Source organism: Myripristis murdjan, chromosome 24, assembly GCF_902150065.1.
Source record: "Myripristis murdjan chromosome 24, fMyrMur1.1, whole genome shotgun sequence".
NCBI lineage: Eukaryota > Metazoa > Chordata > Actinopteri > Holocentriformes > Holocentridae > Myripristis > Myripristis murdjan.
The window spans coordinates 4,806,821-4,822,315 of record NC_044003.1 but is presented as its reverse complement, the minus strand read 5'-3'; the positions used below and the strand labels follow the sequence as shown (position 1 = coordinate 4,822,315).

At 41.3% G+C, this 15,495-nt stretch overlaps 1 protein-coding gene across 2 annotated transcripts in view; it reads left to right on the top strand.

Annotated features, from left to right (window-relative positions):
• Positions 1-15,495, top strand: part of LOC115355826 (serine/threonine-protein kinase D3) — a 73,871-nt gene that overhangs the window by 28,024 nt on the left and 30,352 nt on the right. For both annotated transcript variants that reach the window (XM_030046728.1, XM_030046727.1), the window contains exon 3: positions 9,093-9,231. In XM_030046728.1, coding sequence (XP_029902588.1) covers positions 9,093-9,231 — 139 coding nt within the window. The remainder of the gene's footprint in view (positions 1-9,092; positions 9,232-15,495) is intronic.

The following is a 15,495-nucleotide window of genomic DNA, read 5'->3' as shown; positions in this document are numbered from 1 at the left end:
ACCAGTAGCCAGGTTTCATTTTTACAGTCTGATGGACGACCTGATGGGGGCGCCACCATTGGCCAAAATAACTTAGCCTGGATTATATTTATATTATATTCATATTTCCAGCAGATTAGACACTTTGTGCAGGTCAGAAAAGTTTGATTCGGTTTAAATCTCTTAATCAGAATGACTTCAGTCAGGTTGAGGAGATGTTAAAAAAAAAACTCACTCAGGTACAGTTTTTTCAGCTTTCTATTAGACTGATGCTCTTATTCACTGTTCTGTTCAAATTCACGAACATCTTTTATGTTTGGGCTCAATTTGACCCCAGCAGTTTAAACCTCCACAAAATTATTATAATTCAAACTGTTACCAAAGTTTATGTGTCAGGTACTTTATGTTTCCTTGCTGACGACCTAAATAGCCCTTTAAATAAAACATAACTCCTCCCACCCCCACTTATACATCCAGTATTCCTATTAGGTGACTATGGAAAAATATGCAAATCACCATAAAATCTCACTGACTGACCTAAAATTGGAAAGAAATATAAATTTTTGGTGTTTTAATGGCTTTATGTTATTTCTAAGCACAGATTTTTGTTCAAGTTCAAGTTCAAGAGTTTGTTGTCATGTGCACAGTCGAACAGTAGTTATACGACACAGTGAAATTCCTACTCTGTTCATTCTCCCTAAAGACTTACATCAAACATAAAGATCTAATAAAAATAGATAAAAACAAGAAAAATAAGAAGAACAACAACAATAACAATAATAGTGATAATAACGGTTCACATTATAGATACATTGTTATTTATAACCGATGCGTTACAAAGTGTGTACAGCACATTGAAGACATATCATCATTTGGATTTCATGTTTAACCAGTAGTGCCCACTAAATTAGGAAAACTCATTAAATATGAAGCAAAAAAAATAAAAAAAGACTTTATATGACTTTATATCTCATAATAAATTAACCATCAGAAGGACATTTTGACGAGAAACTTATTTGACACTTCACTCTCGTCCAGATCGACTCACAGCGCGACAGTCGGCATGAATTGGAAAAGAAAGCAGAGCTAATGAGGGAGCGGTGATGATGAAACCTCAGTGTGTGTGTGTGTGTGTTTTAAAAATACACACACACACACATGTCCATGAGAGGAAACAAACACTTTTCCTGAAATAATAATTCATGCAGACGTGAGGGCTTTAACTTGTTTTGTCAGTTTTTTTTCTGTATTGGTTTCTGGTGCAGCTTCAAACAAGCGGGTGAATGAAACACACACACACACACACACACACACACACACACACACGCACACACACACACACTGGACGTCATGACAACCTTGACCCACTCAGCGCCGCTTCCTGTTGTTTCCACGCCGAGCGGCGCAGCGAGGTGACCGGGCGGCCGGATGCTGGGAAAACAAGCCGCCGGCTGTTTACCTTCAGATTTCCCATCAGCCCCCTGTGCGCCGGCGCTCGAGCCGCGAGGGCCGGGACGGTTTTATTGGCGCTCAAAAGGCTCTTAGGCTTTTGGCTGCAGCGGAAGGCGACCCCCGTTTTATCTGTTTGCGCTCTTGAAGCCGCCGCTGGCTGAAGTGTGTGTGTGTGTGTGTGAGTGTGTGTGTGTGTGTGTGTGTGTGTGTGTGTTAATCCTGAGTGCAGTCAACAGTGCGGAAAAAATGATTTCCTGATGGTCGTCGTTAAATGTCTGTGTGAGGGGTTTGGTTTGGTTATTTACACCTTCAAAATAAAACTTTGTAGAAGCTACAGAAGAAAATGTGAGAGAGAAATGCCTCAAATCTGGCAGCCAGTTACTGGAAATAATCTCAGCAATAATCTGGATACCATTTATACGACATTATGGTGGGAAAAAAAACATGAAGCTGGGAAAGAATTTTCATGATTAAAGTCATAAATTAATGATAAAAAACTCTGATATTCTCTGAGATTAAAGTTGTAAATTAATGACAAAAAAAATGATATTCTCTGAGATTAAAGTGGCAAATGAATGACAAAAAAATGATATTCTCTGAGATTAAAGTTGTAAATTAATGACAAAAAACTGATATACTCTCAGATTAAAGTGGTAAATTAATGACAAAAAAAACTCAGATATTCTTGGAGGTTAAAGTGCTAAACTAATGACAAAAAACTGATATTCTCTCAGATTAAAGTGGTAAATTTAAGAGAACAAACTCACAGGTTTATAAGAAAAATACTTGAGTTCTGAGATTAAAAACTCACAAATTTACGAGGGAAAAAAAACCTCTGAAATCCTTTACAGTTACAAAAGCCACAAATTTATGAGAGAAAAACTTTTAAAACTAGTTTTTCTTCTGCTCTTGGGATTAATAAGGAAATCCTGAGGGTTTGAGCCCAGAATCTCAATCCTCTCCTCAGCATCTGGACTCTGAAGAGACGCTGTCATGTAGAAAACAGTACTGTGATTGTGAAACATGAACTACATCTTAATATTACATATAATATAATATAATATAATATAATATGTACTTCATCATAACATTACATAGCAAATTAGAGAATTAGAGAAAATTATCTGTTAACCTTAGGGTTGTTTCTTAGGGACATCGTAATAATAATCCCAATAAATTAAAAGAAACTGCTGCTTACAGTGAAGGTTATTCAAAAGACAAATGACACACACACACACACACACACACACACACACACACTGTTCGCTGAGCCTCCACTCGGTGCTTTCCTCGTGGAGAAAACGGAAAAATAAATTTGCACTTTCTAGAATCAGGAATTTCCCGATTTGGGATCAATAAATAAAGTCCGTCTGTCAAACACGTGGACGCCTGCGATCGGCCGGCCGAAACACAGAGAGGCGAAGCAGCTCGCGGCGTTTTAGGGGGATTTCTCCTTTAATGTTTGCATAACTTTTTTTTTTTGGTTGTTGTTTTATGTAACCACAAACTCAAAGCAGAAACGGTGTTTTTACCACAATCTTTATGCATTATTATGTTTTGATTTTGTCCTGTTCCCACTTAAATACATGGATGCTTTCTCTGCCACATGTGTGTGTCTGAAAGGACGGCTGTGTGTGTGTGTGTGTGTGTGTGTGTGTGTGTGTGTGTGTGGTCGTCCGCTCCACATTACCCTTTTAGAGGCAGGATTATTTGGCTCCATGAAGATTTAGTCTCTGCGATAATGGCATGAGTGCAGCACAGATTAAGAGGCGGTGGATGTCCCGCTTGAGTAAAAAAAAAAAAAAAAAAAAAAATGGACTTACGTAACAGCGGTGACCTCCTCCTGCCTGGGGTCAAAGGTCACGGCCTCGCTGCCCTCCACGCCCTCGGCGCCCCCCGCAGGCCAGACGCACGTACGACCGCCGATTCGTCGGAAATCTGCTCAAAGTTTGGCGAAGGCGCGATGAAGTGGCGGACGACCGAATTTGAGGGGGGGGGTTTGTTTGTTTGAGTGTGTGTGTGTGTGTTTGACGCTAAGCCACGTTAATGGAGGCTTAAATATAAAGAGGGGATCAGCGTGTGTGTGTGTGTGTGTGTGTGTGTGTGTGTGTGTGTGGTTATTTAACAGCTCCTTGTCCATTAGCAGGACTCGTCGTCTTCCTCCTCCCTGAGCGTCGCCGAACGCGTTTGGAAAAATCCTCCATGGTGTGTTTTCAGCTTCGAGCGGCTCGGGGAAATCTCCGTTTTGTCCCGGCCCGTCGCGCCCTCGGCCGTCCCGGTGGGGCGTTCTGATTGGACCGGCTCAGGCTGGCTGCCGTGGCGTCGCCGTGGCGGCAGGCGTTACGTTTCCAGGTCGTTCGTCCGTCCGTAACTTCTCTCTTGATCGCGATATTTCAGACACGCCTTCCGGGAGCTTCTTCACATTTGGTGCAAACGTCCACTGGGACTCAACGGTGAGCTGGTTACAGTTTGGTGGTCAGAGGTCAAAGGTCAAGGTCCCCGTAACCACACAAAGCATGTTTTTAATTAACGACAGAAAGTCAGCGTATTGATTCAAACAAAAAAATCATCGCTCTCCGTCACTTATGAGCCACTAGAAGAGTGTGTTGGTGTCTCCGACCCAAGCCGGAGACTTTGCTCATCCCCCATGCGTTTACCGTTTGAAATAGCCTACGTGTTGCCTTCAGTGTCGTCATGTAAACTCCGGTACTACACAAGAAGCTGCCCAGAACAGACAGCAGCTCCATTTTATTTATTTTACACTAAAGTCTCTCTAAAATAACGCCGACGTGACTGAACCCGACCCGAACATAATCTCTAAATTTGTGCCCGAACCCTATTAATGCTAGTTTTACTGAGCTCAGGACTTTTCTCTGCTCGACATCCAATAAGAAACTAGTGAAAATCGTAGACGTGTACCGTGGAAAAAACAGAAATACAGCGAGGAGAAATGCCAAGCAGCTCGTTCCATCCGAGGAAATTAAATCAAATGATCAAACTCCATCAGCAGTTTTTTTTTTGGGGATCCCCACATTATCGCAGAGCTCGTTTGGGCTGAACTACGGTGGCCCTGAGAGCTCAACCCACTGCAGCTTCAGAAAACACATGCAAGCGGACAAAAAGCAAAGCAAATGAAGAAAACCTCTTCATCAATTTGACAACACACACAGCATTTAGAAAAGACGTCGCTAAGAAGGCTAATGTGAATACGTAAGATAAAAGCTAGCATTGGCTAAATCTACTAGCAGGCCAACGCTAACGCTGGCTAGCTACCGATTAACTGTATTCAAGGCCGTTGGTCTCTGTGGCTAACATTAGCTTGTTGGGCTAATGACAGAGCTAAGCAGTAGCTAGCCGATGGTAGCGTTGGCCTGCTAACATTTTTAGCCAACTTCATGTTAAATTGAATATAAATTCATATTAATGATAAGTAGTAAATTTCTGGTAATATTTTGCTAATTTTCTGTTAAATTTTTTTTGCTAATTTTCAGTTGTTGTCCCTGTAAAAAAAACCAACAAAAAAAAAAACAACTTTTTCCTAATTGAGTGGTAATTTTCTTCTCAATATCTTGTTTTTTTTTTTTTTTTTTTTAAACTAATTTATTTGAGTCATTTCTTGCTTATTTGGCCTGCTATTGGTTTCAGATGATAGAATCAGCCTGCTGACGTTATTAGTCGGCTTCACATCATCCTGTTAGCATTAACCTTCCTCAAAACCCATTTTGAGGAGCGACAAACTTTAAACTTTCGGGGATGTTTTTGTTGATCCCAGTTTAGCAGACGTGTCCGGCGCTCCTCTGGAAACACTTTTCTGCTGTTTGCTGTAAATGCTGCAGGATATTTTCTTCATTTGCTCGTGTTTTGTCTGGTTTTCATGTGTTTTCTCGAGCTGCGGTGCAGAACGTAGAACAGCCTTGTTTCGCTCTCGTGTTTTTGCCTCCTCCTGTCGTGTTTCATCGCCTCGTGACGTCGGTGATGAGGGGCCGTGTGAAGAGACGAGCCAGAAACCCAAACTTTTTTATTCCTTCCCCTGGTGGCCTGCATAAATATATGAATATGACGAGCCCACAGTCAAAACACACACACACACACACACACACACACACACACACACACACACATCTGGCTCCTGGTTTGCGTGATTCTTGCATGTTGACAGTCTGAGTCCAAACAAAAAAAGAGATAAAAAGGAAATAAAAATCATCAGCATGTTGGATGTGGCCAGAGTCACGAGGACACGCCTGCAACATAAAATGATCTCGCATTCGTTTACAATAAAAAATAATTTTATTACAGTGTAGTAGATTTGCAGCGATTCTCCTGGTCAGACGTAGGAAGGCCAGCCGGATGTGCTTTGGGAATAAATTGACATTTTCTGAGAAGCGATAACGCTGCAGTAGAATAACCTGTCTCCCGTCCTCATCGTCTTCTTTACTGTAAAATACTAAAAAGTGTCTGATGATTTTTTGTGGTTTATTGCGTTTTCAGAGCATTTTGAACACTTTCTGCCAGGAGGTCGCTCACCCTGACGCTCTGATCTGTGCAGACTCGCTGCTGTGATCTGACGTCTTTCATCCAGTTCAAAACCTTTTTAAAAACTGTACAGAAAAGGTTTATTATCATCTACCATGTTTAATATGAGTTGACATGATAATAAGAAAAAAACCTTTGAGACAGGGGTTGTAGCTCAAAGTGCTTTACGAAACAAGAGAATAAATAAAAACAGGCAAGTTAAATTGTCATAAATCAAGCAATCAAATGAATAAGAGGCAATAAAACTGGAGCAGGCATGCTAAAAACAATAAGAGATGAAAAAGATGAGAATAAAACAAAGGAAGACATGGAAATAAAATGTATAAAAGATAAAGAATAAAACAAAGGAAGACGTATGAATAAAATATGAAAAAAATAGTAATGAAACCTAATAATAAATATGTGAAAAAATAGGAATAAGATATAATAAAAATATGTAAAAATAAAAATGAATAAACAAAGAAAGACATAAGAATAAAATATGAAAAAATAGGAATAAAACATAATAAAAATGTGTAAAAAAAAAAAAAGGAATAAATATAATAAAAAAATGTAAAAAAAAAATAGGTGTAAAAGAATAAGACATAAGAATAAAATAAAACAAAGGAAGACAAAAGAATAAAAAAAATATGAAACAAATATGAATAAAACAAAAGGAAGAGATGATTAAAATGTGCAAAAGATCAAGAATAAAACATCAGAATTAAATGAATAAAAAGCAGTAATAAAGCAGAGGAGGATGAGAATAAAATATGTGAAACAGAGGAATAAAGCATGAGAATAAAGGGTGTAAACTCAGTAATAAAGCGGAGGAGGACGTGTGACAGCTGATCGGTGGCAGCGCCGCAGTCGGACCGTCCCGTCTGGACGGGGCGGCGGTTTTCCCCCCCGGCATCACCGTGTTCGGCCGGCGGAGCGCAGCCGGGTGTCAGTGACAGGACCTCAGTCATAATTCATGTGCGTGTGTGTGTGAGTGTGTGTGTGTGTGTGTGTGTGTGTGTCGGGATGGGGGGGTGGGGGTTGTTTGCCTCTAATGAGATGTGCGCTCCTTCCGCCTCGGCAGCCGTCGGTTCGATTTCCTGCTGCCGCCGTGCGCTGCAGGATCCATGCAAACTACCTGCAGGCTGCTCACTTCCTGCTAACGCTGCATCACACAGAGTGCAACTCAGGGCAGGAAGCACACACACACACACACACACACACACACACACACACCTCCCGCCTCTCTGCCTGCAGGTAAATCCCCAAATCCATCACCACCTTTCAGTGTTGCAGCTTCACGTTCAGCCTCTTCACTTTATTTAAAATTCTACCAAAGATCCCAAACGTGAGCGGCTGAATCCCAGAGAAACATGTATAAAATGATGCACCAGACATGAGGATCTTTTCTATGTGATGTGATTCTGCAGCCGTAAAACAGCAGCATCTTGGCTTTGAATATTTCCCTCAGTGTCAGAGAGATGGAGCTTCAGCAGAGCCTCAACCTGGAGGAGACTCTGACCTACAATATGGGGAAAAAAACGGTTTAAAATCAGGAAAACCAGGTGTTTAGGGGTTAAATGAAGTTCAAGCTGCAGGATGAGGACATTTATTCACCGTTTGACTTCCACGTTTGGTTTTCCAACAAAACATCAACGCAACATGAGCTTTGACGTTCTGTCTGCGGCGTGAAAAATCAGTACAAATCTGACTTACATGCCCCTGTAAATGGTGGAATCAATAATCAATAAGAGATGAGAGCCTCCATCACCTGCTCAGGTTTCCTTCCCGTGTTTTTCTTCTCTTTAAGGAGTTTTTCCTGCTTTCCTGTTTTATTTCTAACTCTGAAGCTGCTTAAGGCGACGTTTAAGGTGGAAATCAGAGCGGGACAGGGTGGCCTGTCCGAGGCCAGCAGGGGCGCTGCACAGGAGAGAGAGGACATTAATCTGGTTTAATCTGGATTATTAACGTTTGAAAACATTTTGAAAGGTTTTATTTAACCCGCTTTATTCATTTATTTATTATAGATTGATTTTGTTATAATTTTATTGTAAATTAAATTTAAGTATGTATTTATAATAATAATAATAATAATAATAACAACAACAACAACAACAAGCAACACTTTTCTTGTGATTTATTTATTTATTTATTTAGCAAATTTTCTGATAATTTTGTTCTCAGTATATATATATATATATATATATATATATATATATATATATATATATATATATACATATATTACTAATTGTGTGGTAATTTTCTGGTCAGTGTCTTGCCTTTTTTTTTTTTTTTTTCTTTTCTTGAAAGATTTTGGGTCATTTCTTGCTAATTTGCTCCTCACTTTTTTTCCCTTTATTTTATTTTATTTTATTTTTAATTTTTTTGAAAGAAAGAAATCGAGTGATGATGATGATGAAAGAATGAAGATGCACAGGCACATTTCACCAGAGGGGTCAGAGGTCATGGGGCTGCAGTGCCTTGCTCAAGGGCGCTCTGACCCACAGGGATGGTTTTGTTTTGTCGTTGCTAAAAGCAGCAGCAGCAGAGAGCCTTCATCACAGAGACGCCCCGCTCCTCCTCCTCCTCCTCCTCCTCCTGTAGCCGAGCAGCGTGGGAAATAGGATTTTAATGATTCAGCAGTTTGGCCTCGAGGCGGTGATGATGTCACCGGCGCGAGGAAGAGGAGCCAGGCGGCTTGGATTTTTAATTTCCAAAGTCTGTGACCTGCTGCTGTGAATAACGACTGCAGCGTGAATGACTTTTATTACACGTCTTTTACGAGGCTGTGTTATTAAACCGGCGTGGTGTTGTGCTGTGTGTGTGTGTGCAGGTTAACGCTGCTCACTCTCTGACACGTGGAAAGGTGTTTACAGGCTTTTGTCTCTTGTAACCCTGATGAAGGTTTTCCGAGTTGCTGCTTTCCACCAATAAATATAATTTTTCAAACATCCATCAGCCTCAAAGAGTCGCTGAATTTATTTTTCATCTCTGCTTTTTTCATGCATGCTGATCACAAAGCAAAGACGTTATTTTGTTTAATTTTATTTCATTGTTTTGCTTTTCCGTCTGCACATAATTCCCCTCCTTTGCTCGCGGCGTCTTTCTTGACTGACCCTCCTGTTCTCCTGTTCTCCGCCCTGCAGTTCCCTGAGTGCGGCTTTTTCGGGATGTACGACAAGATCCTCCTCTTCCGCCACGACCTGAACTCCGACAACATCCTGCAGCGCCTGACCTCGGCCGAGGAGATCCACGAGGGCGACCTGATCGAGGTGGTGCTCTCCGGTGAGTCCGGCCTTAACGAGCTCCAGCTGAGCTTTAATTAACCGGCGCCTTTCTCTCTCGTTCGTGATCATTTTAGCGTCCAAGGAATATTTGCTCCATCTGTTGTGAAGGTGCAGTGACCCTTTAACCTCGAAATGGGTTGATGATCCAGCAAGTGAGGATTTTTTGATGTTTAATGGCGCTGTGAGCCAGGAATAAAATGTAAATGACACTTTTCTCAGTGAGAAACAGGAGAAAATGCGGCTACAAAGATATTTTCAAACAAGCAAATGTCTGTGTTGCTTTCCCCTGATTGCTGCAACACATCAGTGATCCAGATCTTAAATCTTCGCCTGGTGTGAACGCTCAGCGGCGTCTGGTCGCTCCATCCTGCTGCACAGGAAGTGATGTGGTTTGCGGTTCGGTTGGAATAAACAGTAGAAGAAGAGCAGGGTTGTTAGCAGGTCGGAGAAACTCAAACTCCATCAACAGGAAATCCAGGCCCCGCCCACCCGGTTTGACTGACAGGTGACAGGGTGCAGCAGGAGACCATTTCTGTCCCCTGTATAGAGCTCATTATCAGACCTCAAGGTAGATATGTGCAGCTTCAGAGCCAAAAAGGTACATTTATGTTCCTGCAGTTAAAGGCACATATGCACCGTTTCCTCTGAATGTTACGGTACAACATCAGGAGACGGCGTTTGTTTGGCCAAATTCAATGAATGAAATAAAATTTGCTTTGTAGATTTGTAGATTGTAGTTATAATCCAGGATCAAGGCTGGACAAGGAGACAAATACGTTCCCAGTGTCAAGGGGCCCAAAGCTGCACCTCAGAGGCCCCAGGGACAAGCTGATGGACCCCTAAAGATGCAATAATGTGCTTTGGTTTCTGAGAGTGCAGGGATGAGCGCTGAGCACCAATGGTGGAGACTAGATTAAATAAAGATTAAAAAATAAAAATAAAAATAAAAACATAAAAACTGGGATTACTACTTGGTTTATTCTGGGTTAGGGTTAACTGCAGGGTTGAAGGTACGACGCCTCCCTGTTTACTTGTGTAAAGGTCCAAAGCAGAGATTATGAGTGTTTGGTGCATTTACAAGTGGTGGAGAGAGTACTACAAACTGCTACTCCAGTAGAAGTACTGTTCCTCTGCTGGTATGTGACTGCAGTAGAAGTAGAAGTACTGTTCCTCTGCTGGTATGTGACTGCAGTAGAAGTAGAAGTACTGTTCCTCTGCTGGTATGTGACTGCAGTAGAAGTAGAAGTAGTGCAGTAAAAATCTCCTGCAGTAAAAGTCCAAAGTGTCTCATGTCAAATGTCCTGGCAGTAAAAGTGACTGAGCTCCTTTTTCCAAACAGTAACTGTGTTAGCTGGGATCTTTTCCATGCAGTTAGAAAAGGAGGAGAGAACACGCTGCACACTGCATGCTTTTAAAGGGGCATTACACTAAAACTGAAGCGAGGACCCTGTAGACTCAGCTGACCTCGCTGCAGTTTTTCATGGTGCAGCTTTTATTGTGAAATTTGGAAAATGACAAAAAAAAAAGTAGGAGCAACAAAGTAGAAGCAGGGTCCTTTTTCTCGTCTTTGCCAACTGAGCTTTTATTGTGAAAGGCTCCACAGTCTGTCATTGATCATTTGTTCTCTGTAGTGGATCTGATTTAAAATGTAGAAAAAGGATAAAACTCAGGTAAAAATGGAAAAAAATACTCTAAAAAGTACAAGTAAACAAAAAAGCGACTCAGTTACAGTACCGTGAGGAAATGTAATTAGTTACTTCCTCCTCTACAGTTTGTACATTCAGTCCCAACACGTTTTACATGACAACAAACTATTTTGCAAATCGAGCGGCGAGGTCGTGCCTGGTTCAGCTTCCTGAGCCGCGGTGTCGCCCCGGGTCACCCTGCGCGCTCTAATCATAATATTATGGATGGGATTGTCACTTCCTGTGCCGGTGTCGACAGAAACTCAGCCGGCACCTCCACAGCTGAACGCTCAGGCGGCGGCGGGGACGGGGACGGCGGGGACGGGGACGGCGATGGCGGCGCTCGCTTTTCAATTCCTCAGAGGAAGACGACGAAGACACAGCCCAAAACCGCAGCAGGCTCCAACCCGCCACCACTTCCTGCTCCCTGCTGCTGCAAAGCCCTGCACACAGCAGCCCGTCACACACACACACACACACACACACACACACACACACACACACACACACACACACTGTACAGCAGAGCATTAATGGATTACAAAACTGAGCAGGGGCCTCAAAGTCATCAACAGTGGCCCTTGAGGATTTTATTTTTATTTTTTATTGTTTTTTTTTATTTTCTATTTTTTTTTTTTTTTGCTAATTTTCTCGATTTTTTTTCCTTTTTTCTTTTAACTGTATTTATTTATGTAAGTATTTATTTATTTATTTATTTATTTATTTTACCAGTGCTCAGCTGTTTTTTTTTTTTGCTGTTCACCCATTATAGTAAATATAACTGTAATAGCTTAATTTCCGGTAAGTCACTGAAAGTCGCTGCAGTGCAGAAAACACACGAGGGATCGCGTTGACAGTTTCTTCTCTCCGGTTTCGTCTCGCCGCGGCGTGTCGCCGTGCAAGTCTGACATCAAAACAGCTTAACCCTTTGACTCCTGCGCAGATTCACGTGGTGTCGTTCAGAAACACAGCGGAATCAGCAATTCAGCAAAAGAAAGAAAGGATATAAAAAATCTGTTTAAAAAAAATAGGAGGCAACATTAGTAAAAAAAAATAATAATAATAACTAAGCAAAAAAAGTAAAAATATATTTATAGTTATTAAAATTACATATCTAAATGTCAGATCTGTGATGCTGAGTTGATTGTGTGACTGATTGTGCATTTAATACTTTACACAAAGCAAAGTATCTCTTGATATAAATGTTTCTTATGGGTCAAAATAATTTGTTGAGAGTCAAATTTGGGGTCCAGAAATGAAAAATAGAGGCTCTGCAGCTGCATCGTCCTGCATGTCTGCAGCTCGTGCTCTGTGTGTGTGTGCGTGTGTGTGTGTGTGTGTGTGTGAGTGTGTGTGTGGATCCACTCAGTAGCCTTCTCAGTGATGAGGTGGATCAGTCGCTCAGCTGTCTCGTCTTCAGTCTGACGGTGAGCTCAGCGAGCCTGAACGCTGCGGCGTCTCCCAGCTCGTTTGAACCTTGCAGCTGCGTTTTGCTCCAGTTTGCAGTCCAGACCCAAACAGATGGAGGCGTGGCCGACTGTCTGCGTGTGTGTGAGGAGCAGAGAGGATCGTGTGTGTGTTCCTCAGCTGCACAAAACTGGACTGAACACACCGTCTGACTGGAGCGCTGCGAGCTGGTAGCCGACATGATCACCCAGAGGGACTTCCTGTGAGGCCGGAACAAACTTCAGATCCTGCAGCAGCAGCAGGGTCAGAGGTCACAGGTCAGAGGCAGCCGGCTGCATGGAGGTCAGAGGTCACAGGTCACAGGTCACAGAAACCAGGCAGGAGGTGAAACAAACAGCCCTGTGCCCTCTACATCGATCATGGACGATGGAAAAAAAAAAAAGAAATGATAAACTAAAAATCATGCCTTTATTGTGCCATTGTGCGCGACATTAAAAGAGTAAAAACAGAAAATAAATAAATATATAAATACATACAGCACACACATACATACACCCAGCATTCACATTATGGCACACTTTCACCCTCTGGACAAATTCATTTTATTTCATTTTTATTATTATTTTTTTTTTAAGTTTACTTTTCATTTATTTATTTATTTGTTTTTTTTGTTATTATTTTAGTGTAAGTTTTACATGCAAATTTTGTGTGTGGTTTACGACCTGGCCATATGGTCAGCAACAGGGGCAAGCACATTTGAAGTTTCTTCAGAAACTTAAGCAAAGTCTAGTTTCTTTTTATTATTTATTTTTTAATTTTATTTTTCATTTATTTATTTATTTGTTTGTTCATTTTTGTAATTTTAGTGTCATTTTTTTATACAAATTTTGTGTTTTTATGGAAATATTCTTGTGATTTAATATTTATATAAAATTTGATATTTATTTATATTTGCGTATTTATAATAATTCTAAATAATTTTCTTGTTTTTTTATTTTTAAGTTTTTTATTTTGTTTTACTAATTTTGCGGTAATTTTCTTGTAACTTTTTACTTTTTTCTTACATGTTTTTGGGTCATTCTTGCTAATTTGCTCATCGCCTTTTTTCCTATGTTTTGGAATAAAATGAAGTGATTTTGCTCGGGTTTCAAAGCATTAAAATCATAATGAGATGGTTCTCTCTGAGCCCAGCGAGCGTACCTGCTGACGGACGGAGCTCGTTTCGTTTCGCTCGTCTGCAGCTCAAATCACCTCGAGACAAAAGACGTCACAGACACCAGCAGAGTCTCCGGAGCGTCTGAAGATCCTGCCTCCGGGTTCTTCCTGCTGTTTGAAGGAACGTTCTCACTCCACGGCCTCGGAGTCACGGCGAATGTTGTTTTTGTTGTTAGAATTAGGGTTAAGACGTATTAGAGACAGGGAGAGATTTGAGATTGAAACACGTGTCGCGGTTGACCCGGCACAAAACAGGCCGAGGAAAACACAACCACAAATCTCGAGCCACGTCGAGGGGAAACGTCGCCTGTGGCTCGAAAAATCCTTTGAAATGTTGAATAAACAGCACGTTTGTCATTGACGGGCGTGCTGCGCTGCGATAACGGCAGATTATCAGAGTTCTCGGTGGCAGAGATAATCTGGGTCAAGGCGATGCTGCGTACGGGCCTGGCTCCGTCGTGACGCTTGTTGTTTTCAATCAGCCGTCGACACATTTCCCATGAAGCAGCCAAAGAACACAGCAACACTCTTTACCACACGACCGAGGCTGCAGTGGTCCAACTCCTTCAACGTTTTGCCCAGAATCCCATTTTTCCCGACTTCCCCAGACTGAGACCAGATGTTGGACACCATCTCCACCTCTGGACGTCCACTGGTTCAGCTCCTATGGCTACCATTTCCTGTTAGCTTAGCATAAAGACTTGAAGTCTATGGGAGTCGTTAGCCTGGATTTGTCAAAGTGAAAAAATAAACCTTACACCAACTCCAAAGCTGTCTTATCTACACAGTGGAGCATGTGGATTAGAAATGCACATCTTGGATTTTTGTTTTTCTTCATGCGAGTGGTTTCAGATTAAATTAGATTAGATTAGATTAGATTAGATTAGATTATTTTTACATCTATCTCAGTGATCTGCTCACTTCTGAAGGTAGAGGAAGATCCGGCACAAATGTCATGTGTGAAAGGGATGGATTTTCTCAACATACCAACATGCACCATATGTATATAACATTTTGGCTTATTGCATTTATTTAATTATAGTATGAATAGCTGATACTGACTGTGTTTACATGGACCTGAGCTTCCTGGGTATGAGGCTCATCCTGGGTTTGATCAAATTCACGACGCGGAGTTTAAATTGAAAACAGAAAAGGATGATGGGGAAAATGTGAAAAACTACATTTCAAAGTGACCGGATCAGAGCCGCTTCTCCTGTTTGGATGTTTGGATGTTTGGTTAGTCTTTTCCACCGTCACCTGACGTGTACAGGCAACATGTACCCATCCAAACTGCCAAGTATCTTTAACCCTACAAAGCCATTTGTATCATATATGATACACATTTTCAATTCCGTTTTTCATTTTCAGTTTAATCAATACTTGACCAAAATACTGTTGTATACCTTTAAACACTTCCCCTGTTCACCCTGGTCCATACCATTGGCACTTCAAGTACATATCATATATCATACACCAGAAAGGTCATGTAATAACATATTTTTTGATTTTTTTTTTTTAAATATATATATTGTTATAGGACTAAATAAAGGGTTCAATTTCAAAAAATTGGAATTTTCTGCCAATTCTTTCATAGTTCAGGCTTTATAAGGTTAACTCTTTCCTCACCATATGACAAACCTCTGTGCCGCAGGAAGTCGGCAGCGGTCAGAAAGTGAGATAAGACGTCTTCATACAACAGGTTTCTTTCAGAATCAGGTTTCTCAGCACCGGGATAAGGGCTCAGCCAGTTTTCTGAAATCAGGATATGATTTAAGTGCAAACATAAAACGGGATAATTCAAAACCCTGATCATAACAGACATCGCCGACCATTAGTTTTGAAGAGTTACACCTCGTCCTCTCCATGTTTCATGTTAATTCACAGTTTCTACATATTCAGAGCAGCAGCACTGAGCCGACTCTGCTGGTGGTGCTGCCCGTCAGCGTTTCCCAAAA